The following is a 27,139-nucleotide window of genomic DNA, read 5'->3' as shown; positions in this document are numbered from 1 at the left end:
TATTTGGTTGGTCTGGAGTGGATTGGATTGATTAGGGTGGATTGAAGTGTACTGTACAACTATGCATTAAAGCATAATTTTGGAAATTACACATTAGAAAGAAACAATGTCACTTTGCAATATTTAAAACAAGATGATTGTCATGAGAACAGTGCCCATGAGCAAATACAAAAGAAAACATGAGTGCAAAGTGAGAAAAGAAGGCTTTGCAAACCAAAAGAAAAGAGTTGAATATAGAACATAAAACTTTACAATTTAGTTTGTCCTGCTAAGCACGTTTTTGCCAGCCACACACCTTTTGTTTGCAAGGCACTAGAAGTTAACAGAACAAAATTGTCCCTCAATCACATTGGGAGCAGCGGATGGGAGCTGATTAAGTTGAATCAATTAGTGCTTAGTCCCTGCTCCACGGACAGGAACAGAAATCATACTAGTCCTGCAGTGATGAATTATGAGGCTGTAAAGAAGAGTGCCATGCAAGCCAACAAATGGTGAGCAAGAGGCGGGCTCCAAGCCCTTTTCTGCTTACAAGAGTGTCTCGAAGCTAGATGAATGCGCTACCGCAGACTCAACCTTACAAATATAACAGTTTTATACTACCCTTAGACACCAAAAATATTCAGCATAAGGTAAGTACTGTTCAAGGTATTACTTTGCAGAGTGAGGTAAGTAATATACACAAATGCACTTTTACGTGGTAATGCTGGTCAATGGAGAAGAAACATGTACTGCATACAGGTAATTGCAATAAGATTCCGGGGATCCCCCTTTAAGTCTTAGGATGCTAGGGGGTCAAGGTCACGAGAAAAACCAGCAGTTCAGGTTTACCTGCCCCAGAGTGTCCAGGTGCAGAGGTGCTGTTCAGGTCAGGTGCCTTGCGCACTGCAGTTGACGAAGGGAGGTGGGGGAAACTGGGAACAGGCTGCAGAGGGGGACTTGCGGAATACGTCTGGGAGCTCCCAATTGGGGGGGGATGTTTGTGAGGGTCCTGCGAGCAAGGGGGCAAAGTTGATAGTCTCTGACCCAGGACGGGGTGCTTGATTGCAGAGGGTCTTGGTCGGCTGTTCCTCCGCATCACAGGTGCGCACGTTTCTTGGTTAGACTTGCAGAAGAGGAAGTAAAATAGACAGTTGGGGACACTCCCATGGGCAGCCTCATCGAGCTGTCATCCCTCATGGGCAGGTCGACTTTTTGCCACAGTGGTGTCTGGTCCAGACACAAACAAGCCTTGGTTCTTGCAACTGCTTTGATACCCCAGGTATTGGTGTGGGACTACTCCTGGTGGGATTAGCACCTCCAAACTTGGTGAGGGGACTGGGTTGTCATCCTGGAGCACTGTGGCCTCCTCCTTTGTGACTGCTGCGCCAGTGATACTGGAGGGCAGCAGATCCTTGGACAGGCCATTACGGTCAGTGCCTGAAGGTTGCAGGGAAGTCACTCCTCCACTCCAAGGGAGATGTTGTCTGACTTGCTAAGTGCTGGCAGCCCTCCAAGGCTTTTGGGAGATGCAGAATGTGTCGTGTCTGGGCAGTTGTCAAACATCAGCAGGTAGGCAGGGTTTGGTGCCAAAAGTTCACGCTGGTCCACAGTTCTTGCGTTGGTCGGCTCTTCTTTGTCCTCTTTCCTCAGTCAGATGACTAAGTTCCTGGTGTCAAGTGAGGCACCTAACTACTCAATTTAGAGATGTTTATAGCAGTGCAGAGTAGTAGCCAATAGGCTACTTCCCCCTGGATTGACTACACCCCCTACATGACTACTTCCTATAGGCAGTAGGCATAACCTGTCCCATAATTCCTAATTCCACCAAAACCAAGATGGTGAAACCCTTCCTTCGTGAAGAACACCAGGTTGCCCACCTTAGGGGTGTGATTAGCCTGGTAGTGCAACACGCCTTCATGCATAGCTAATTTCCCACATGTCCTGATTACAAATGGGCCTCAAAGAAGGAGGTGGCATTCCCCAGGTCTGGGGGAAGCAAGGGTTGCATATCAAAGGACAGCAGAGGCTTTCAAACCTCCAGCCCAGATATGCTTATTTACTTGCCATCCTGCTCCTCCGGAGCATGCATTGTTTCTGGCCTCTTGAGAGCATGGGCTCACCTTCAGGGGATCAAAAACGTTTCTGTGGTGGCAAGCTGACTGATACCAGTCAGCTAGCACACTACGAGTCTGATAGCTTTTAGGGGCATCTCTAAGGTGCCCTCTGGGTGCATGTTATAATAAATCAAATAGAGGCATCAGTATGGATTTATTAATGAGGAATTTGATACCCAACACCATAGGTTTCAGTGAAGCCATTATGTAGCTGAGTACCTCATAATGATGAGAGTCCAGTACATACTTTAAGAAGGTTCACTGCTCACTTGCAATATCTAGGAAGCAAACAAGACATCAAAGGGGCATATCTGCTCATGCAGATATGTCCTCACATCAAATATAATGCACCCGGCCTTACGGCTCTACATCCTGCTGTATGGGGGACTTACATAACAGATGCAGTCATTTGAAGCCTGGCACATAAAAAGTGAGCCATGTTGTGTTTTTACTCATGGCTTGCACCATGACATGCAGTCTGCGATGGCAGGGTTGTGAAATTTGTAGGAGGGTCCTATAGGGTGGCACAATATGTGCTGCAGCCCTTAGGGACTCTCTTTAGTGCTCATGCCCTAGGTACCAAGCATACCATGTACTAGGGACTCACAGAAGTACTAAAGTGTGTGCCAGTTGTACATAATTAGCCTGTTATCTTGTTTTATTGAGAGAGCACTGGCACTGGGGAACTGGTTAGAAGGACTCCAGTACACCTTCAGTCGAAAACTCTCAGTACCAGTGGTACAAAAGAGGGAGTTACTTTGTCAAAAGGGGCACTTTCCTAAAGTGAACATTCCTGTTTTTTGACAAAATTGTATATCCCTCGGCTATTTTACTGTTTGAGATTTATTTGAAATGAGTATCCTTTTATAATACTTTACATAGCAGCAAACAATTGTTCAAGCAATATTATGTAGTAATTCAGGAGGGTATTGAATAATGGAGGGAGAAGAAATTACAAGGTAGCGGAGGAAGATGAAGTAGCTGAAGTTGGAGGATGCCCTAGGTGCTTTAGGTTACAAAGATCACGAAGGATAATAACACACTGCATGTGTGAATTTAAATGGTGTTTCTGAGAAATACATTGGGTACGGCCATGCATCATGATGAACACAAGTATCAGATGGTTATAACAGGCAGTGTTGTTCAAGGCCTTCCAAACAGCCTGGTGTTAGAAGGTGGAAGTGGGGGTTGGCATGTAGAGATTCATTAGAATACCTGTGGTAAAGTTAATGACATGGCCAAAGGGCAACTCATGGGGTAGGATGAATAGTAGACTGTTGAGGTAGGTGATTTACTCACGACAAAACTACACATGAGGTATACAACAGGAGAAGAAGGTGGGCACATTTGCTCAAATGCTTAAGGAGGAATGACTAGAACAAGGTTCCAAGTGCAGCCTAGTTGCTCCTGAAAATAAAATCTCTTTTGTAGCTGAATTTCGCTGAGGACAATGGTCAGCAAGTCAAAATAAGAAGACAAACTGAGGAGGAGACAAAGAAAGTAATAATAAATGTATTTCTATGGCTATCATATAAATGATATAAAAAACCGAAGAGTAGATATTATTGAGATATAGTGTATAAAGTGAAAATGGATAGACCATATTCTTGGTGGGGGGAGGAAGTTATAGTTACAGGTTTGGGAAGTATAGAGGTAGGTGGTGAGAGGGACGAGTGCCAGAAAACAAAAATGTGAATTATTTAAGATGCCAGAAGATAAATATTGCACAATAAAGTCAGAGACTCAGTGACTGGCAAGAATTGAGAAAGGAATGGAAGAATTGATTGGAAATGCTGCACATAAATCCTGGAGTATAAGGAAAGGCAATTGTGGTGCACCAAGGTAACAAAGTGGGATTTATTGTAGACTGCAGTTTCGGTAGGGTGGCTACCTCAGAAACCAGACTGAAGTGATGATTGTACATGGCAAGGGAAGACATATGGCAACTGGAAAGTCAATGTTTGTGTCCATTAAAAGTGAAGCTTAGAAATAGCAAAAACTGAGGCGATGTTGTGCAACCTATTACCTTTTTTTTTAATAGTGGCAGAGAAGAAAAAGAGGGATCCAACTCTATAAACTAACCTTGTGAAGCGCCTTCAATGATTCCTGGAAGATCGAGAAGCTGAATATTCGCCCCTTTGTACTGAAATAAAGAGATGAGAACCCATGTTAGCAAATATTTATAACCTATTCTTCCAATAACAATCTCTGGAGTACTTGGCAGCACTGGCTGGATGATTTACAACCACATATCAAGAAGCAAGAAATAAACAACCTTCAATGGGATTTCTGCTCTCATTTATAAACTAGAAGCTATATAGCTGGTGCGAAATATTTGCCATATTCTACAAGTACTACTTTTTTTATCACTCCTCTTTCTTGAAAGCCCCTTCCACTATGGCGATCCCATATGCAATAACGGTGACTGCTGCTGTACCTTTTTGAAATCTCTATTTCCCATTTCAAAACCACCAAAACAAAATGTATATATATATATATATTTTTTTTTATTATTTTTTTTCCCCTCCAAAAGGCCTCCATCAAAGCGCGCTCTATTAAGTCAGTGCTCAATGTCAGGGACGGGCCAACCCTGTAAAATATTTGTCCACCGGACACAAGGTCAAACACGTCCCACCCAGGAAACCTTGTGTTTGTTGATTTATTCTTACAAAAGAGATGAATATCCCAAACTACACCAACGCATTTCAACCACCAAAGGTCTTGATCACGGTCTCCTGTGTGTGACCTCGTGTCATTTGGTGGAGAGAGAGAGAGAGAGTGTGTGTGTGTGCAGTGTTTGACCTCGTGTCATTTGGTGGGGGGGGGGGGAAGAGGGAGAGAAAAACTACAGGCTTAATGTGCTCGCATCTCTCTATAAATATAGTTCTCAACTGAGCATTTTTCGACCATAACAAACTGTTGAATACAGGTCTACTGCTGACAGACACTCATTACACTCCCTTCCTCGCTTCCCCCTGGTGTTCATTGTTCACACCCAGTGTTACATTTTTTTGTATTCGGGGCGCAACAGTGTTGACTCTTCAATACAAATACTATGTTCTCCATACAGTTGTCACAACCCTCCTTTGCTTTATTCTACAGAGAATTTTGGAAGGTGTACTTTGAATGTTAAAACACAGACGATTCCTGCTTACCTCAATTACTCCTGGAATACAAGTGAGTGTTGTGAACTCATAAGAGGCTGCCTCACTGGCCGTGGAGGTCATCAAGCTGAGGAACGTGGACTGAAACACAAAACAGTGTGCCCCTTATTAACATACAAATGTGAAATGGGACAGGACATAAGAGAAATCAAACACCTATCACAGTGGTAAATGCACTTAAAGTAAAGCACGTGAGCAGAGGTCAAAGACCCTTGTGTCAACAGTAGATGTACGCATTAAGGACAATTTAAATTTACAAAAGAAAATTATTAAAGGGCACTGCTTTGTATTTTTTCAATACAATGTGGCATACAACTATTTTATGTATTTTATTGAACTTTTTCCTTACCACAAGGTTACAAGCATAACTAGGTATGAAACAGAACATGGTACAGTTTATACAGCCAGTCAGGGCTGGGCCAAAAAACACCATAGCAGGCAACGAAGTAGTGAAACAGTACGATCTAAAGGAGTGTGTTTAAAGAGGTACATGATAAAAGTAAAATTACGTAGGTCCCATGCAAAGCATTTGTCCTCCGATCGGGAGGGGTGGGGGGAGGTCAGGCAGAGGCATGAAAGGAAAGGCCTGTCCTTTCATGTCTGAGCATTTCTGCAGCCCGACCATGAAGCGATCAGGCTGCAGAAATGCCCACTGGACACCAGGGAGGTTTGGTTTTTTTGTACTTACATATTAGGGAAGCGACCCCTTGAACAAGGGTCGTTTCCTGGGGGGGGTGGGAGGGGGGGAGGTGATTGGGGGGCATTGTTTTATAAGGCCTTTTCTGCCCCAGGAGGCAGAAACCTCTAGACACCTGGGATATATATATATATATTTTTTTTTTTACTTTTTACACGTGGGAGCGACCCCTTAGGCATGGGTTGCTCCCCTGGGGGGCAAGTTGTTTTCAGGCCATTTCTGACCCCCTTGCTTTAGAATTTCTCCACAGATCATTTGCAGGGGGCAAGAGATGCATCAAAGGAGAGGAAAGGCCTTTCTCAGCATTTGTGCTGCCCGATCGCGATGCAATCGGGCAGCAGAAATGCCCACTAGACACCAGGGACTTTTTTTTTGCTCATCTGTAAGGGGAGCGGCCCCTTGAGCAAGGGACGCTCCCCAGGGGGCCAAACAACTTTTAGTCCTTTTCTGTCCCCCTTGAGGGAAGATCTGCCTAATCTAATTAGGCAGATCTCTAGAAACCAGGGATTTTATTTTTTAGGTCAATTTCACGCAAGAGAGCCACCCCTCAAGCAAGGGTCGCTTCCCTGAGGGCAATTATATTTTAGGCCATTTCTGCCCAACTTGAGGGCAGATCGGCCAATTTCACACAGGGGGAGCGACCCCTTAGGCAAGGTTCGCTCCCCTGGGGAGCAATTTTATTTTAGGCCATTTCTGCCACCCTATTTTAATTAGGTCCCACAAAATTCCTACCACCCAGCACTGTCGCATCTATACCGATAAAACTTCTGCCCCACTTGTCAGACTAAATCCACAGGTTGGCATTTTGCAAAAAACTGTTCAGTTTTCTTTGGGAAAATGCGATGTGTCTATGTTGTGTTTTGGGGCATTTCCTATCGCGGGCACTAGGCCTACTCACACAAGTGGGATACCATTTTTATCAGTAGGCTTGGGGGAATGCTGGGTGGAAGTATATTTGTGGCCCCTCTCAGATTCCAGAACTTTTTACCACCGAAATGAAAGGAAAAAGGTTTTTTTGCCAAATTTTGAGTTTTGCTAAGGATTCCAGGTAACAGAACCTGGTGAGAGCCCCACAAGTCACACCATCCTGGATTCCCCTAGGTGTCTAGTTTTCAAAAATGCACAGGTTTGGTAGGTTTCCCTAGGTGCCGGCTGAGCTAGAGGTCAAACTCCACAGCTAGGCACTTTCCAAAAAACACGTCAGATTTCAATGTAAAAATGTGATGTATCCATGTTATGTTTCCTGTCTCGAGCATTAGGCCTACCCACGCAAGTGAGGTACCATTTTTAATCGGGAGACTTAGGGGAACACAGAATGGAAGAATAAGTGTTATTGCCCCTTGTCTTTCTCTACATTTTTTCCTTCCAAATGTAAGACATTGTGTAAAAAAGAGAAATGGCCTGTAATTCACATGCTAGTATGGAGACCCCGGAATTCAGAGATGTGCAAATAACCAATGCTTCTCAACAGCTTATCTTGTGCCCATTTTGGAAATACAAAGGTTTCCTTGATACCTATTTTTCACTCTTTATATTTCACCAAATGAATTGCTGTATACCCTTTATACAATGAAAACCCATTTCAAGGTGCAGCTCCTTTATTGGCTCTGGGTATCTAGGTTTCTTGATAAACCTACAAGCCCTATATCTCCCCGCAACAAGAAGAATCCAGTAGACATAACTGTATTTTGCTTTCAAAAATCTGCCATAGATAGAAAAAGTCATAGAAGAAAACGAGGAGAGAAATGGCTCTATTTCACCTCAATTTAAATATTTGTTTTTTATTTTAGCTGTTACTTTCTGTAGGAAAACCTTGAAGGATCTATACAAAATTACCCCTTGTTGATTTCAGATTTGTGTCTACTTTCCAGAAATGTCTAGATGTCTGGATCCAGCACTGGTTTCACACCCATTTCTGTCACTAAGTGGAAGGAGGCTAAAAGCACAAAACCACATTTTTCAACAGAATTTTGGCATTTTACTAGGACATACCCCATTTCTGCCCAGCCTTTAAATAGCTTAATATTTATTGGGGAGGGACCGTGTGGGGACCCCCACCCCCCACATACACCTCCCTGGGCAGATTTCAGCTCTGGGGACCCCATCCTCCAGACTTAACATATATTATTTGGAGGAGGGGGCGCCACAGCCGCCCACCCTGGGTTGATCTCGTCCCCAGGGACCCCATCCCCCAAGGTCCGGCCACTGTCTTGGGTGCCCCCCAGTGCACCCAGTATGCAATGGGACAATGGTGGGAGCCTCAAAGCCTAGCTCCACGCCTCCTGCGGGAGTCGACAATGTTGTCTCTGACAGGGAACTACTAAACATGCAGCTCCCTGTCTGCAAGAGGGATCATTTTCTCTATTTCGCTGCCCGCAAAGAGCTATTTCCAGGGACATAGCAGTAGCCAGCCCAGGGTGTGGTGACCCACAGGGCCATTACTGCCAACATTTTAACTCCGCCATGGAAATTTGATGGTCCCCGGGGCTGGGGGTCCGCAACAGACTGCCTTCATTATTTAATCTCAGCTCCGGGGAGGTGGTGGTCCCCGGGGTTTGTAGGGCGGAGGGGGTTTCACATGCCCCCCGCATAAATTGATTTAGCCCCAGGGAGGTGGTTGTGCTTGGGGCTGTGAGAGAGGCCTTACGGGCCTCCCCCTTTTTAAATAAAGATTTTGCCCTGGGGAGGTGGTGCACCCTGGGGTACGGGGAGACCCACGCTGCCCGCCTGCACATTTCTCCATCATAGCCCAGGGGATGTGGTGGTCCCCGGGGCCAACAGAAGCCCTAGGAAGGAGTGGGGGGGTTGGGGGGGAGGAGCGATGTGTGTCCTCTCCTCTTTCAATCTCCTAGTGCCCTTGGGTCCTGTCCCACCATAAAAAAACCATAAAAAATAAAAATAGCTCTTCCTATGGAAACTAGGTCTTAACTATAACTGCCTACTGGTTACTACCAGTAGATAAATATATAAGGTACCTATATGTGGGGGTTTCAAATAGAACATCTTCATATATACTTTCATGAGAATGTATTAGTCAATATTCTGGATTTGATAGTTTAGCATAACTCAGTATTGTGACATACATCTGGGGTGCCACTACTAGTAATCTTGCAAAGTGTGCCACTGCTGCAACTGTATCTGATGTGTCCACTACTGTAACAAATGTCAAAATCATTAGTAGCTGGGCACTAGTTTCATCAATCAGAAGTAGCATTTAATATAGAGAAGGCTGGAGACTCTGGTTTGAATGTGACAGGCAGAAATCCTCATTCTCTCTCAATTCCCTGCTTTGCAAATATGAAAAAGACATCAATCTAGGTCTTGATAAGTGAATATCATTTGGGTTGCCAAGAAGAGTTATTGTTCCACAAGATCTGGATTTTCCTCAAGACCAGATTGTAGGTGGGAAGTTGCCATCTTAAGTAGGCTGTTGTCGACAGGTGTGGTCAGGGGCTAAACCTATGTCATCATGACTAGTCCTGTAATATGATCTGTGTAGGACCTTCAACTGTATTAGACCTGTGCTGGCCTGTATGACCAACTCTCTAATTCCCACTTGTACCTCTGTTTCCCCATATAGTCTTTCATGTTGTCTGAAGTTCCCCCTGCCCCTACAATCAACACCACGGAAGGCACTTAAGTCTTCAGCAGGGGGCAAGCTGTGCTTGCAGTTAACTGTGCGACTAGCCATAGTGTCCAATCAGTAGATATTGAGATCTCTCATTAGAGGTTTATACAGAGCATAGTGGTTATGGCTTCCCATCTGACATTAGGCCCTAATCTCAAGATACCAATGAGGTTCCCTCTTTGAAAGTCCTTGACCTGAGCAAATTCAGCACTTTAGGTTGGAGTATCCCTGGTGAATTTGTCCTTCCAGACTGGCAACACCTTGATGGCTTTCCACAGTTAGAATTACAGACATCGTCAAATAATGTGCCTAGGTTGTGTCCCTGTGGCAATTACTTTTACACTTACCAAGGGGTCAACCTTCAAATGTTTCGTACACATAAAAAAAAAAAAGTGGGGGTGTCAGATCATTCTAAAAATCATAGCACGCCCCAGCAGTGACAGGGCAACTTCCTCCTGTGTCCGATGTCATTTTGGAACATGATCCACCACTTGTTTTTGTGTCCAAGCAATTTCAAGCCTCTGGTATCAGAAACCGACAAAGCCAGCAGGGGTGAGGCATTTAATAAAATATCTAATTGTCTGTGGGACAGGTTGCTTCATAAATCAACCTGCCAACTACAAAAAACATCAACGTGTGCCATGTAGTGCAGCGACAAATTATGGCAGCAGTCTCACTATATCAGAGCTCTGGTAATAGCTTCTGATTCTGCCAGGGTTAATACTATAGTAGGGCTTGAATACTAGCAGTTTCCTTATTTTGCCACCTTTCTGCAGATCTATATACTGGAGCTGGGGGAAGTAGTATGCAATAGTTCCAGGGTTGGAATGCCTTTGAGTCTGTTCAAACCTACTAACTTGTATGTTTTAAGGATTTTCACCAGCTTTTTTCTAATTTTTTCCCATACTGAGAAAGGCTGGAAATGTACTCCTGACCAGGGCAGAAGTAAAAATTATTCGAGGGTTGGGAAAAAAGTGGTTGGAGGGAAAATGAACTTGTAAACAATCAATACATGTTTGCATATGCAAATCTACATGTGCACATTTGCTCATGCTAAAATACAGTTCAGAAATATGTTCTAGGTGTACGATTTCCTGATCTTCTTCTGTAAATTCACGAAAGCCATAATTCTGCAAGAATGCAAAGACATAGACCATGGGTGCACTTTTGTGACTTTCTTTAAGAATTTGGCCCCTAATTAGGTCTGGTGTTAACCAAGACCTTTTGTTTTTATTAAAATTCAATTTTCTCCGTACCCATCTATCATCTGGCTTTACTGTGAGTGATATATAATATTCTTCTCTTTCACAAAGAGCACATTGGCACACAAAGTAGTTTTGTTTAGTGCCTGGAACTTATGTGGCAATGTCTGCTTTTTGAGAACAAGCAAAAAATGTTTAGCTTTTGCCAATGCTTGTTGCGATGGCCTGGCAGATCCCACAACAATGTTTTTGTTTTAAATCCATGTCAAAACAAAACGCGCAGTGATAAAACCAAAAGACTAAACACCAATGTTGCATCGGTTGGCTTTGCCAATGCTTGTTTATTTTCATTTCCCCCCATAATCTTGTTGAAACTGGTTACACTGGTTTTCCATTATGCAAATGTTTTTTGAAAATACCAGCATGCATCATGTTTTACTAAATCATGCTTCAAAAATACTGGTACCTAAAATTTCCGGGTAATTTAGCAAAATGTTTTTTTCCTAGTTGCCTTTTTTTTTTTGCTAAACATTTTATTTTCAAATCAAATAATCATCAATCTTGATTACAAGCCTCTGCGTCTAATCAGATAGCATTCTGGGAGCATAATACATAGCCAGCCTCACAATGTTAAACTCTTCAAACGTGTGTGTATATTTTTTCCCTGGAACCACTGCCAGTTGTGCAGTCTGAGTTTACCACATTTATTGAAAGTGCTCACCCTAATATTAAAGGCTTTGCATTATTGAACCATAAATACAAGTTCAAACAGCATTAACACATGGACATAAAAATTACCTCAACTGCAGACAGTTCCCTTTAAACTGGCAGCCAAAGAGTTTGTGCTGCAGGCGTTTGGGCCTACTTGTCCCTAGGACACGTGGTTAAGGCACAGAAGAAGGGAGTCGGCTGAGGATGACGACGTGATCAGGTAGGTGGGGCTGGGACTGGGGCTGTTTTAGGGGCGGACGGGTGGGGGTATTTTTAGTTTTAGGGGTGGGGTGGTTTAGGGGTGGGGGTTGGAGCATCTTTAGTTTTAGGGGGTGGGGGGGTCGGGCGTTTTTAGTTTTTGGGGCAGGGGTGGGGGGTCTGGGGTACTTTTACTTTTTGGGGTACTTTAGGTTTTAGGGGTGCGGTGTCGCTGTAATTTTAGGGGCGGGTCGCGGTAATTTTAGGGGCGGGCTGGGGTAATTTTTAAGGGTGGGGGACGGGGGGCACATTCTGGAACCATGCATGCCGTTCACTAATGCCTTTGCCAGGAATGCCTTTACAACGAAAAATCGTTGTTAAGGCATTCGTGGTAAAGGCATTAGAGGTAACAACACGGTTCTTGTTCCATCTGCGCTGCCACATAAATTAGTCAACCCTGCCTCATAATTTTGTCTTTTCCTGCTATAAAATTCCAGTGACCCTGTACATAACTAAAGCACTTCCATTTATTTGTTTCCTCTATCTGCAGCAAAAAATTAATATGTTGCCATTTAGCATCCTAATTTAACTCTGCCATGCTAATTCCATTACAATACCACTTTCGTCACCCCACCATCAGAGTTGCTGCCTGGTTAACACAATTTCCCAATAAAAGACACAAAACAGCCACAGAGGAGAAATAAGCTAGAAGGGACACCCAAACATATCACGAGTGTTCATGTTCAAACAGACATTGTGTAATAAGGATGTTAAGTTGACCTGAATTATGGTCATAACCGTAATAAGGAGAGATTATTAAAAAATATACATTATATAAACCTTTACAAGAAATAAACGTTTGGCATTAGACTATAATGCTCAAAACAGCCCCTAGAGGGCACCATAACAAAAATATAATTTGCTAGAAACATGGTCATGTGACCATATTTTTGGCCCCTAGAGGGGATGACCCTATGAAAAACACAGTATAAATTTATTGTAGTGTAACCATATACTTAGCCCTACAGGGCGTTTTTAGGGCAAGCAAGGCTACTGCAATGAAAGTACAAACAATGCCTTTAAAACAAAACTTCTCCCTGCTGTAGAACAAAGGTTGTAGCCATGAGAAATCTTAAAACACTGAATGGTGGGAGGGGTTATTATTTTGGGGTCCCCACTAACCTAAGTTATGAGCAAAAACGTTTAGTAAAAGTAATGCCCTGCAAAGCATTACAGGGCAGGTTTTTGTTCTGCGAATATTATAGCATATTGACTGCAATGCTCAGAACAGCCCCCAGAGGGCACCACAATAAAAATAACATTTGGAAGAAACATAATCATGTTACCATACAGCCAGCCCTTAGAGACCATGACCACATAAAAAACAGAATGGAAGAAAGTAATGCAGTGTAACCATATATTTGGCCTTTAGAGAACATAGTGCATTATACATGTTCAAGGCTAGCAGGACTACTGCAATTGTATTACAAACAAAGCCCATAACACATAACTTCTCCCAGCTGTAAAACAAAAGTTCCAGCCATGAGAAAGCTTAAAAAGATAATGAATGGTGGTAGGGGGTTATTATTTTGGAGTCCCCACTAACATCCTGGGGACCAAGAGATGATCTGGACAGAAAGAGCACATTGTGGTCAAAGTTTTGAAGATGGTCCCATTGTCCTAGGACCACCACAGGCCGAGTTAGGAGCAACAATGTTTTGTAAATGTAATGCCCTGCAAAGCATTATGAGTCACGTTTTCCAGAGTGCAGTGAATATTGTAGTATCGTCTCTCCAGCTGTGCAGGGAGAGCCGCTTTTGCTTTGAGGATTTCTATTTTACATAAAGCATTCACCAGTTTCAAGCGTCTTAAGGTGAGAGCCACAAGAAATGGCTCTGATTTGGTAACTGAACAATGTGACCAGTGCTCCAATACTGCCGATCAAGTTCACGCTATTGTGCCTGTTCGTGCTCTGAGCGCCATAGCCGCCAGGCAGCACGAAGGGGAGAGACCAAAAAAAAAAAACAGTTTGACCATGTTGAAGTATATCGGCAGTCATGCAATAATCTATGTAACAGGGGCAGTCTGCAAGGCGTGACATAAACAGCCTCAAGGCGGGACAAACATAAATCATTCAGTCATGACATCAAGTGGTTTTTGAAAGGCAAGTCCATAAACGAGTTAAAGTGATAGGTATGAGGTGGGCGTGGTTAAAAGCCTACAATACTTACAACAGGTCAAATCGCTTGCACTTGATCTGATAAGGTTCTGTCACAAGGAGGCCTGCACCAACCAAGAATGATTTCTGTGATACAACACTCAGTGAAGAAACATTTTAACATTAAAATGCAACATTCAACTCATGGTTGACTAGAAAGAAAGAGCAAAACTGATCACCGACCTTACCCACAGAAGGGAAGCCAATCAATGCCACCCGGGCATCTCCAGATTTCATCACATCAAATCCTTCTCCTTTGGCTGCTGCGGATTTAGAGGGCTCAAGAAGCTGGGCACGGTACTTGGCAAGCTTGGCCTTCAGCAAACCAAGATGGTATTCAGTGGCTTAAAAACAAAATATGCATATGATTAATGATTTCTTGTTCCTCGCTTCAGGCATAAGTTTTACTGGAAAAACTCTTTTCTAAGTCATCGTGAAAAATACACCGCTTCAGACTGTTTGAATTAAGCACCATTTAAAGCACACAATCAACTGCATACTATTTTGCATGCCTCTTCAAGCAGCCGAGAGGCTTCCAGGTATTCCAGATCTCAGGAACTCGAAGTAATCCGTGGTTTTAATGTTTGACTGAACAGTGATGAAGGGCTGCTCAGATATGATCTAAATTACAGTGAATGTCTCAGGCTCTGAATCAATTAGTGCAGCAGTCACTTCCTTTTCAAAACTTCTCTGTCCCAGTTATTACTTCGTAAGCTGCGACTGCATACTAAGTAAGACAAGCAATCACATGCCTTCCTAAAAAAAATCATCCTTTAGAAAGCATCCTCGCTATAGAATTTCAAATGAGAAGGCTTCTAATGTTCACAATCTTCTTATTTGTTTCCGTGTGGCATCTATCAGTACAACGACGCATGCGATGGTGCCCGAACTAGCCGGAACACCTAAATAAAGCAATGGGTTTCCGCCACAGTGACAGAGAATGTTCTCATCACTGTATTCTGCTATGTGGCCTACACGATACACTTGCAAAAGGCGACATGCATAGGTTCCTGGCTACCTATATTAATTCACGTGAAATTACATCGGCGATGAAACGTAAAAACGTCTGGTAAATCTCATCTAATTACAAGGTAAACATAAATCAGTAACGTTTGGAGGCAGATTCTAACCTGGAGCGCAGTGTGCTTTTGAAAGCATTTATACAAAACACCCCAACCTCATCGGTCAGTTTAGCTAGTACAGTGCATAGGTGGGACTTTGTGCATTTTTTAAAATCATAATTCATAGACTCACAAAGTTTATGCGGGGGAGCATTATTAAGATGGAACAAATTGCACTATTCTATAAATGTCAGATTAGTAATCTACATTTTCTGGCGATATTAAGAGATTAGCTGCCGCTCCTCGTGATCTATACGAATCTGATATGCGATCTATGGCTACATTATCAGTCTTGGACCCAGCTGCACAGGGTTCTAGTCAAAACGTTCCTAAAGATCATATAGTGTCTCGTTGAAGGGGCTACTTCATTTTCCTTCTTGCTTGATACCAATTTAAATCAAGTGCCAGGCTCAATGAATTCATTTCTATGAATCCGAATCAAGTGTTGGATTCAACAAAAGAAACAAACAAAACAATTTAAAAAAATGAAAGCCTCTGATAGGTCAGTGGATTGATGTTCTGCATGATGATCAAACAGTTCTTCCCCTTACTAACCCATGGGGTTCACAGCCTGATTAACGACTACTTCATATAGTTATGTGGTCCTGCCCTTCTGCAATAAGCAGTGATTACTCCACTGCTAACAAACCCTTTCGAAGATCCCAATGTCTGCCCAAGTCTTCTGTTCCTAAGCAAAATTATGGAAGGCAAGGATGCAAAGCGACTGAAGGAATCTACAAAAGACAACAACCTAATCCAAGATCGACAACTGGGCATCAGACCTTTGAGGGGCACGTAACCTGGGTGAACAAATATCCATGGGGGCCTTTCTCAATGGCAGAGACAAGGGTCAATCAGTGTTCTTGATCATCCTTGACCTTTTCACTACCTATGATGGGATGGACCACCAGATTCTATAAAGAAAGTCTACAGGAATGGACAGGTATGTTGTGCACAGCACTGGACAAATTACTTTCTCTCTATCCAAACTCAACCGAATCTAGGTAAAAAAAAAAAAAAAATCTACTGTGCGAGGCTCCTTGGGGATCTTCTTTATCTTACTGATGTTCAAAGTGTACATGCATCGTATTGGCAAGATTATCGATCTCTACCACCTATAGTTTCTGATGTATGCCAAGATCAACCGGACACACCCCTAAAATAATGTCATTAAGTGTTTCAGGGGCATATCCTCTAGAACGAACTGATTACACCTGCTTCATAGGAAGTAACTGCAATATCAACACGCTTTGTCTTTTGCATGGCATCCTTCACCAGGCCAAAATTCTTAAATAAAAAGCAAGAAATCTGCACGACCTATTTGATACCAATGTGTCCTTTGACCCCTGGATCAATTTTGGGCCCATTAAGTACAGACTACCAAGTTTCCCAGCTAAAAAATTCAATTTCGTCCTCTGCTACATGCCAACCACCTACCTGAACTAACAATAGCCTGGACTCATTGAGGGCGTACACATGCCTACTCAACATGTCCAATGTTGTTTTAAGGATTCACTGTTCGAGAACATGTTAGAGGCCTTGACTCTTCTACCTTGTCTCCATGTCATAGTGGTTACCTGATTTTCTGAGTCTTTTAATACAAGCTTTTCCAGCACCTGCTGATCACCCTAAGACAAGGGTAGAATCTAGCCAAGACAGTCAACAGTCAATTATATATTTTGTGATGTTCTTTCAATGGTAGACAGGGTTGGAGAGATCAGCCTTTCCAGCCTAAGGTACTTAGGTGTAGCTTCCGGACCTTCTACTCACTTGCAGGCCTGATACGGAGCATGACTGATAAGTAAAAGCGACAGCTCCTCGTAGAGCTGTTGTGCTTGGACCAGAGGGTGTTTCAGCTCTAGAAGACTGCCAGGTCACTTTTCCCTTCTTTCCTTCCTTCATTACAGAGTTTTCTGCAGGGTGCTGTAGAACTCAACAGTATCTTTCTAAGCCTGGCTTGACAGTTAAGCTGTCGCCAGAACGTATGTGATAAACTTAAATGAAGAGCATTCAGGAGTATTACAGTGAGGTATTTTTGTTCCACCCACAAGCTAGTGGACGGGGGTACATGTTTTGATTGGGCAGATGTTGTATGCTTCAACAAAAAAGTGCTTCCCCTCTTTTGTTTGTTTATCCAGCTACTTGAGACAGCAGCATTATGGCTTCCTTGACTTTACAGGGCAACATAGCACTGTGTTTAAGATACATATTTAATTTACAGTGTTTGTTTCCCTCTGGTGCCAGCATATTTGTGAGAAGGGTAATCATGTGGAATGGACTGCAGTTTCCAGTTCCAGCACCCTCCGCTTTCATCATTAACTTTAACACTTCAAAGCGCATGTGTGTCTGACAGCAGTTTGTGATGCCCAGGGCTACACTATTTGATTTTTAGGTTGGGCCTGGCAGCCCAGCTGTCACTTGACATTATGTGATCACCAAAAAAGGCCCTTTCAGAGTATTACTGAGAGAGAGGCTTAGGCTCCTCCCACTTGTTGGTTTTATGGTTTACAGGATCTGATTGGGCCACGTGTGTTCTCCCGCTAAAACAGTGCTTGTATTGGACATTTCAGTTTGTGGCAGAGTTTCTACTCAATAAAGGATGGCTACAATGGTTATTGTGGCAAGCCAGTGATCTTGGCTATAGGTCTAATTTGATTATTCTGAGGTGTTACAATAAAAAGTAGATGGCAGGCATATTTATTGCCATACGTACTTGTTAAAGTCAATAGGTATTTTAAGGGTGGATTGTTATCACTATACAATAAAGCCTACAGAAAGGTATATTGTTATATTGAATCTCACATATTACTGTTGTAGGCATTGCTTTTTTGTGTTGTTTACTACTTGTGACAAACTGTGAAGATGAAAGATTTGCTCTATAAGAATCCTTGTTAAGCCCTCTTAGGAGAGAATTGTACTCCACTAACTGTAATTTTTGTCTAGCTATATAACTTTATGTCTGTGTGCCTGATGGCCGCATTGAGGAAAAGCTTACATTCAGAAGAGTAGGCCTAATTTGGTTAAAGCGACAAGCTAGTGGGCCGACTGTTGTACTGGGAAACATTGTGCCTGATGCCACTGGTCTTGACTGCTAGTTATTAACCATAACAAAGGCATTTGTGAAATGCATTCGTTAAAACCAGAAGCATGTAACAGTTGGTTGAATCACATTGTGTTAATTAGAGGTTATAGACAGGTAGTTTTGCTACATGTAATCTCACAGGTTACCACAGCAGACAAGGGTTTTAGCGTTGGCCATCCACTCTGACAAATCCTGGGAATTTCACAGTGATGGAAATCTTGTTGGGCCCTACTGAGAGGGGTTGCAGGTCCTGAAAAATTATAAACATCGATACCAGGCCTGCAGGTCTGGTGACCTGCGTAACTTATTTGACCCAACTGTAATGAGGTTGAACTGGTCTTAAGTTGTGTGATACTTGGCAAATATTTTATTTAACTGAATTGCATTTATTTTTATTATCACATACGAAAGCACCTTCAAAATATGAGTTCAGCATGCCTGATGTACAAAAACTCCTGTTTGATTTTATATACTAAACAGTTGCTCCATTTTTAATAAGAATCGGGCCCACATATAGGTTACACAACTTGCTTCTTAGTTCACTAATGGCAATGTCATCAGGGAGGGGCAGGATTGTTTCTAAATTCATATCTAGCAACTCTCACTTTTCATAAATATATGACAAAAGCATGATGTGATAGCATGCTTTCATTTACAGATAGAACATTTTCCACTGAAATGGCGCAAACCATCTCACTAACATGTAGTTTTACTGATTAAACTATATAGTATAATAATAATATTGTATTTACTAGTAAATAGTATACAAACGATAATATGTGGAAATTGGGTTTCGGCAAATACTTATCATTTGCACGTCAACTAAAGTGATCTGATTTACTTAGATCCCATTAAAATCTTTCTTTCCATCACAACCCAGAACTGCAAAACATATGCTCCTGCTGATATATTTTGCATGGTTGTTGCTAGCTTATGTGCACTTGAAATAGGCCTGTGTTTGTTAAGGTAAAAAGTCAATGGTAACGGGTAGGCTTTATTGGGGAAAGGTCATGGGAGATTTTACAAGGTTCATATTAAACGATTTGACAAATCCAGTAGGCCTGTTCTACAATGTGTTTAAGGCAAAAGGCTTTTAAGGTTGAAATGTTATTATACTAGGCTAAAACCAGTAGCCATTTATTTAGATACAGCAAACATTAAATATTAACATAGTAGGCAAGGGATTAGTGACCTACCGAACAAAGCAAGGGGGATAGACGATTTACACTATGGCCGTCCCTATTAATCTTTATTAGTAGGGATTTAATACTGTTTGGTAACTGTAATTTTGTACAGATTGGTAATGTTATTTTTACATGTACCTGGTGATTGCCTTGTCGGAAAGCTTAAGAAGGCCCGAGTGTGTTATGCTGTCAAGCCAATTATTATAGCCAGAAACCTGACTGGTTCAATATGAAAGGGCATTTCAGATGCCACAGGTCTGATCTCTTTAGTAAGAAAAATTACTAGGACAAGAGTGGACATTACACCTTGTTTGTGAAAAACGTGCTAAAGTCAATAAGCATTTAAGGATGGAACATGATTAGTTGATTGTCAACATTTTGCTGTTTGTTATTGATTTTCCCTGGATCCTGCAATATCCCTTACAAAAAGGGCACTCAGACGAGTGGGTCTTGTGCTGCAGTGGATATAGTTTGTGCTGTGGTATGCACTATTCTGTAATGCTGGGATTACTGGATGGGAAGGGCTTTTTAATGTCACGTATACTAATGCTTTTGAGAAAATCTAATGAAGATATTTTTACAAAAAGTATGGGATGATATTTCTCTGTATTAAAGGCTTCAGACAGGCATTTTGTCACAATAAAGAGTCACAGATTCATACTTTATTAATCGTTGCTAGAATCTCTTTTTAAGGCCTGGCAGGATTAGCTGTCTGCAAGGATCTCATTATTTACCCCTTCGCTGCCAGGCCTTTTTCCCCTCAGGTGCCAGGCCTTTTTTTGGCTATTTGGGGCAGTTCACACTTAGGCACTCATAACGTTTTGTCCACATAAGTTACCCACTCCAATTTGCATCATTTTTTTCCAACATCCCAGGGATTCTAGGAGGTACCCAGAGTTTGTGGCTTCCCCTGGATGACACAAATAAATTAGCTAAAATACAGCAAAAAAATATATATTTTTTTAAATTAAAAAAAAAAATGGGAAAAAAGGGCTGCAAAAGAAGGCTTGTGGTTTTTTCTCTGAAAATGGCATCAACAAAGGGTTTTCTGTGCTAAAATCACCATCTTTCAGGAACAGACAGACTTGAATCAGAAAACCACATTTTTCAACACAATTTTGGCATGTTACTATTTTTTTGTGCATTTAGCCTCCTTCCAGTTAGTGACAGAAATGGGTGTGAAACCAATGCTGGAACCTGGACAGCGAAACATTTCTGAAAAGTAGACAATTCTGAATTCAGCAAGGGGTCATTTGTGTAGATTCTACAAGATTTTCCTACCGAAAATAACAGCTGAAATAAAAAAAACACTGAAATTGAGGTGAAAAAACTGCCATTTCATTTTTCTCCACGATTTACTCTAACTTTTTCCTGCGATGTCAGATTTTCAAAAGCAATATACCGTTACGTCTGCTGGACTCCTCAGGTTGCGGGAATATATGGGGCTTGTAGGTTCATCAAGAACCCAAGGTACCCAGAGCCAATAAAAGAGCTGTACATTTCAATGGGGTTTCATTGCATACCCGGTATACAGTAATTCATTTGGTGATATATATAAAGAGTGAAAATAGGTATCAGGGAAACCTTTGTATTTCCAAAATGGGCACAAGATAAGGTGTTGAGAAGGAGTGGTTATTTGCCCATCTCTGAATTATGGGACCCCCCATGCTAGCATGTGAATTACATGGCATTTCTCAAATAGTCGTCTTTTTTACACACTGTCTTACTTTTGGAAGGAAAACAGGTAGAGAAAGACATGGGGCAATAACACTTGTTCTTCTATTCTGTTTTTCCCCAAGTATCCCGATAAAAATGGTACCTCACTTGCGTGGGTAGGCCTAATTCCTGCGACAGGAAACGCAGCCAGCACCTAGGAAAACCTACCAAACCAGTGCATTTTTTGTTTTAGAACTAGACACCTAGAGGATTCCAAGATGGGGTGACTTGTGGGGTTCTCACCAGGTTCTGTTACCCAGAATCCTTTGCAAACCACAGAATTTGGCCCAAAAAAACATGTTTTCTTTATATTTCGGTGACAGAAAGTTCTGGAATCTAAGAAGAACCACAAATTTCCTTTCATTCAGCATTTCCCGAGGTGTTCCGATAAAAATGGTACCTCACTTGCGTGGTTAGACCTAGTGTCCCCGGCAGGAAATGCCCCAAAACACTGTGGGGACACATCAAAATTATCAAATACAAAACTACCTGTTTTTGCAGAGGGGGGTCACCTGTTTTTTTGGTCCTGGGCTCAGCAGCGGTCTAGAAAAACCTACCAAACCCAGACATTTCTGAAAACTAGACACCCAAGGGAGTCCAGGGAGGTGTGACTTGTGTGGATCCCCCAGTGTTTTCTTACACAGAATCCTCAGCAAACCTCAAATTTAGCTAAAAACAACAACAAAATAAAACACATTTACCTAACATTTCTGTCTATCATCCAACGTTCCCCTCAGCCTCCTGATAAAAATGATACCTCACTTGTGTAGGTGGGCCTAGTGCCTGTGACAGGGAAGAGGCAAAAGCAGGTCAACAATTAAGGAGAACCAAAGAGAGTCCAAAAGGCCAGTTTGAAAAAAAAAAGTTTTTAGGCTGACAAGTGGGGGAGAATTTTTAGTGGTACAGATGCGACAATGCTGGGTGGTAGGAATTTTATGGATTCCTGCGGATTCCGGAGATCCCATCACAAAAATGTGGGGAAAATGTGTGATTTTCAGCAAAGTTGGAGGTTTGCAGGGTATCGTGGGTAAGAAAATGGTGCGGGATGCATGTGAAGCACACCATCCTGGACTCACCCAGATGTTTAGTTTTCAGATGTGTCTAGATCTCATAGATTTTTATAGACGGGAGTGTTCCAATGTCCAAAAAGTGTAGCCCACTCTATTCCAAGTGGGACGATTTTGAGAGTTAGACAAGTTCTTATGGCCCAAATGTGGAACCAAAACCCCAAATAAGGGAGTGGATCCGGGGTATTTGCCCCATCTGCCCACCTGATGGGCAGAACAACTTTGTCCCCATTTATTTGGGGTGGGGGTATAGCCATACCCCACCCTGTTTTTTTGTTAGTTTTTTTTTAAATCTTCCCTAGTCTCTGTAGGCCGATCTGTCCCCAATGGGGGCAGAAATAGCCTAAAATAACCTCCCCCCGGGGAGCGTCCCTTGCATAAGGAGTCGCTCCCCTTGTGTGAAATTGGCACAAAAAAAAACCCTGGTGTCTAGTAGTGTCTTGGTGGCAGATTGGCCTAAGAAAAATAGGCTGATCTGCCCCCAAGGTGGGCAGAAATGGGGGGGGAAGCACTATCGCCGTGCCACCGGACGTAACCATTACGTCCTTGGCGACCAAGGGGTTAAAAAAGCATTCAATACATACATCCATAATTATAAATGCAAGTCCATATAAATATATAGAGGGCTTTTGGATGAGCTCTATTCTTCCACTGGTCTGTCTCTTTGTCATTTACACTCTGCTTCCATCCATGACAGCGTACTTCATGGGGGAAATGGTAATAAATCAATGGCTTTCTTGCCCTATGAATAAGGGCATTTTCTGATCTTAAGTGCACATTCACCTGAAAATAAGTGTGTTGTATATCTATTTTAGCCATATTTTATACACATTATTTTAGCTACCTAGGCCTGCCGCTGTGCACTTTCACCTAGATAAGTTTTCATCAGCATGGTTTTATTTTTCTAGCAACAGCCACTTTTGCGGTGCTGTTTTTATTATTTCTATTACATTGTCTTTTTGTCTACAACAACACTGCATTCCTAGCAGAAACTCTGTGCGCCTTCCAAGTTTGCAGACAGGCGTGGTATGCTTTGTCTTTAACATTCACAGAAAGACTGGACTATTTCTTAGAATGTTAGTAGCTTTATTATAAGAACATCTCTTTGTCCTAGACACGTTAGAGGGAGATTCCAGCCAGATGACCACAACTGTATGCTGATTGCTGCATGCTTTGCTACAGCTACTTGATTAGACGGCCGAACCCCTGACCCAGATCGGGATGGTGTCTCTCTAGACTTCAGGCCTCTTCTTCGGGTATGGGGGAGGATGTTCTCACACGGGGAAACTCAAAGGGCAGATTAGGCTTAGTATGCTGTGCTCATGCTTAGCGTAGGTGGGGGTTAAAGAGTTACTCCCCTGTTTAAACTGTTTTAGTGTTTTACACTTTTAATCACGCTTGCTCCTATTGTGCTTTATCATCCTCGTTATTACTATGCACATGCTCTAATCTAAGATGCAGATACTTTAATAAATACTTATTGAAGTATATTCTGCCTTCGTTGTCTTTGCCTGAATGAGACTCTGGTAACTGAGAGAAAGGGATGATATCTGGTGTACCATGATTCCCTGAGGATTCTATCTTGCCATGTGCCCGGTTGCCACAATCATATCGGTCCGAGATGAGGCGCTGCTAGTTAGCCGGAAACCCCGGATTAGGCCGACAGGTGTCACCTGGTGTGGAATCGTCCAGTAGCCTCATTATCATAATGAGAACCTACGGAACAAGTGAACTTCAGTGTCTGGAATGGTTGGCCAGCTCTTAGTTTTCAATTTCCTCTTTTTATAGTTTCCTGTTTATTTCTTTGCTTCTCCTCTTTATTTGACTTTTTCTTAAGAGGAACTCACAGCTCTCCAGCCATTACTAATGGGCCACTTGCTTGCAGCTCATTTCATCTACAGTGAGCTAAATCCCACGCGGCCACTTCCTTGAAACTTTGAGACCATTATTGAATGCTGGTGTCCACAGAGTATCACTGTTGTACCATTCCGACATAGCCAACATGTTGCTTCCAAACGTGTCACCCATGCTGGAACAGTAAAACAATACTCCATGTACAATGGTGAAAAAAAAGCTTACCTGTGGCAGAATGCGTTTGTGTCCCCTCTGTCCTCGTCCTGTTCCAAGGCTCCCAGCCAATCACGATGCTGCTGTCACCAGCAACAGCAGCATTGTGAGTAGTCTGAGCGGCCTGCTTTGCCGCTCAGAGTGCTAGACTGTGTATGTTCTCAACTCGGCTGTGCAATACAGCTGGGTAGAGAACATGCAAAGTTTGCATGTCTATTTGGCAGGCCCAACACAGCTGGCCAAACAGACATGCGCACTTAATAGTGCACACACCCCTCCTCCGGCCCCCTCCCGCCCAGTCCCACCCCTTTTCCCAGGAAAAATAAAATGATAATAATGTAGCGTTATCATCATTTTATTTTTCCTTTGCCACAATCCAGTGGGGTGACGCTCTTCCGATTTAGCGGAGGAGCCTCCCCTGCAGCATTAGCAAATGGACACAAATATTACCTCAACTGCAGATAGTTCCATTTCCTGCTCCATAATATGATACTGTAAGCTGGGGGCCAATAGGGTTGTGCTGCAGGGGGTTGCGTCTACTTGTCCCAAGGACAAAATACACATGAAAACTTGTTGTCCTTGACCCAAAACAATATGTCCTGGGCTATAGGAATACCACACCCCTGTTCTTTATCAGTGGCGTCACAGGGAAGGGGCGTGCCCAACACAACCAACGCTGCAGCCAGCAAAAACAGACACTGCCCTCTCCTGGGAACAGCAATGTTGTTCATGTTTACATGTCACATTTCACTTACTCTTGCACTCCCTAAAAGTATTTGCTTTTTTTTGATGATGGTATGTTTCCATATTTTTTCATACGAGATAGTTATTGCTTCCTTACAGTGAGGAGTGTGAAAAGAGTCATTCCTGTGTAGCTTTGGGAATTCCAGTTGTGGGTGAGCCACAAATGAGAGCTGTAGAGGTTAGGGCAAAGGCAGTGCAAATTTCTCTGTCAATGGGTCATAAAAGAGTTCAGAATAAATGCTCATCCATTCCTTATTCTCTCTCAAAGCACACAGACCAATTGTCAGGTGTGCCAATGGTGACAATATGCAAAAGTGTCTGAAGTAGGTACAGAGCTGTCAAAATATGGACAGACAGTGCATTGTACCGGTGAGTAGGTGCGTGGGTGAGTAGTGGGGTATTAGTGAAGTGAAAGAAAAGAAAGGAGTTACATGCAAAAGAAAGTGAAAAGAGGTGCTGAAGAGGAAAGAGATGAGGTGTGAGATATGCAGATTGAGTGTTTCAAAAAGGATTGAGGAAAAAAAGAACATAAATTTCAAACGAAAAGACTGCAGAAGAGAGTGGTGTAAAGAGGAGTGACAGGCACTTTAAAGACCTTTCCCCTTCCGTAGGCTACAGTCATCTTTAACTCGCAGTCGGCTTAAAAAGTTTAAATTGCTTCATGTGCACATATTTGCAAATACAACACACATGAGCAAATCATAATTGCCTGTGCATTCATGAAAACATGTTAGAAGAGATAAGTAGGAGTTAAAGAAACAAATAAAATGATAATAATTGGGAGAATGTATTTCCCCCATTGACTCCTACTGGAGCAGATGCAATTTCAGGCAGGAGACTGGGAAAATAAAGATTGTTTTTGCTTAAACAAAATCGGCAGTCTAACACCTGAATCTGGTCTAATTACATGCATGCCAGTTGTAGTGGCAGAGCCAGTTTAACTAAGGCCCCTGGTGTCCTCCCTGGAGATGCCACTGTTCGCTCTCCCAACTCGGCTTTTCGATTGCATCATTAAAGTCACCATTAAATGTGTACCAGCAACACATATATCTATATCTATATATATATATATATATATATATAGAGAGAGAGAGAGATATACATACATATTTTTTAACAGCAACTGAGGTATCAAGCGCTACATAAAAACAGTGTCTGGCTGGCCAATTGGGCTGCTCTAGTAAGCCAGTTTTTGGGCTGTGTGTGGGCCTGTTTTATGGTCTCCTAGACTGTTTTAATTGCTGCTTTCCTTTACATTAAACCAAAAACAGAAAATAGCCTGTAGTATTAAAAAATGCTAGCAGTCTTCAGTATCTTGCAAACAACGTGTCTTCACAAGTTTAAAATGCCCCAGTTTGCAAATTTTGGCCACTTTATTCACTACTGGGGCCACGTCTTTGATGCCCTGGTCTATTTTATGTCTCAGTCCTGCATAAAAAAAGTCAGTATTAGGCCTCCCCCCTTTACGCCTTCCTGTGCCCTTTTATCTATTTAACAATCTTGTGCTTCTCCTGTCGCCTCTTTATAGTGAATTGGTTTGGCCCTTCCTACACCTTGTCTTTTGCACTTTCCAGTTTATGCTCCCTTTTCACGTGTAAGCCACCATCCACACACTCTGCTCCCCTAGGTCCATCTCCCCGTACCCTTGTTCTTCTGCGTCCGTGCTATCTCCTTCTCAATCTCGGAGATCTTCTCCAGGATCCCCATGGCGGCTGCAGGGCAGGCAGACGAGCGAGTGTCAGGAAAGAAAAGCCGGTGTTAGGGCTGCCCAAGCCGCGAGATGCAAGTGTAAGGAGGATCCGGTGAGCCGTCAAGCAAACCGGAAACCTGCGCACAATGAGGCCCCCGATTCAGTGCTACACAGTAAAAGCCCCGTGCAAAAACCAGCGCTTCATAAAATGGTTCCGTTTTTTTTTTTGCTGACGCGCCTTCCCTCCCGTCGCAGAGTGGTCAACTCTTCAGTGCGAGAGCGCTGGTGTTTTTGTGCAACCGGAAGTGGCCTGCTCTGCCCAGATCGTATCCCGACTTCGACTCAACTTCTTGGGATTCTCAGACTTATTTTATCCGTGCTCGAATAAAACGAAAATATTTAACCCGAAGCTCGTAAAAACGCTTTACTGCCTTTGCTTCGTATTCGCGCCATATAAAAATACAAAACATTACGATATCGGATTTAGGGCCAAGATTGCAAACATTTTGTGCTGGGGTTAGTGGAAATTATTTTTTGGGATTTACTTTCCAGTGCAA

The 27,139-nt window shown here is 42.6% G+C and overlaps 1 protein-coding gene across 1 annotated transcript in view; it reads right to left on the bottom strand.

Moving 5' to 3' along the window:
- The window catches only part of DRG2 (developmentally regulated GTP binding protein 2), a 111,490-nt gene extending 84,749 nt beyond the window's left edge, over nt 1–26,741 (bottom strand). The window contains exons 1-4 of the mRNA XM_069210093.1: nt 26,536–26,741; nt 14,095–14,255; nt 5,249–5,338; nt 4,176–4,236 (exon numbers count right to left, since the gene is read on the bottom strand). Coding sequence (XP_069066194.1) covers nt 4,176–4,236; nt 5,249–5,338; nt 14,095–14,255; nt 26,536–26,599 — 376 coding nt within the window. The 5' untranslated portion in view covers nt 26,600–26,741. The remainder of the gene's footprint in view (nt 1–4,175; nt 4,237–5,248; nt 5,339–14,094; nt 14,256–26,535) is intronic.
- Between the last annotated feature and the right edge of the window lie 398 nt (nt 26,742–27,139).

Source organism: Pleurodeles waltl, chromosome 10 (assembly GCF_031143425.1).
Source record: "Pleurodeles waltl isolate 20211129_DDA chromosome 10, aPleWal1.hap1.20221129, whole genome shotgun sequence".
Classification (NCBI taxonomy): domain Eukaryota; kingdom Metazoa; phylum Chordata; class Amphibia; order Caudata; family Salamandridae; genus Pleurodeles; species Pleurodeles waltl.
The sequence above is the reverse complement of the archived record's forward strand: the minus strand, read 5'-3'. Positions and strand labels throughout refer to the sequence as shown.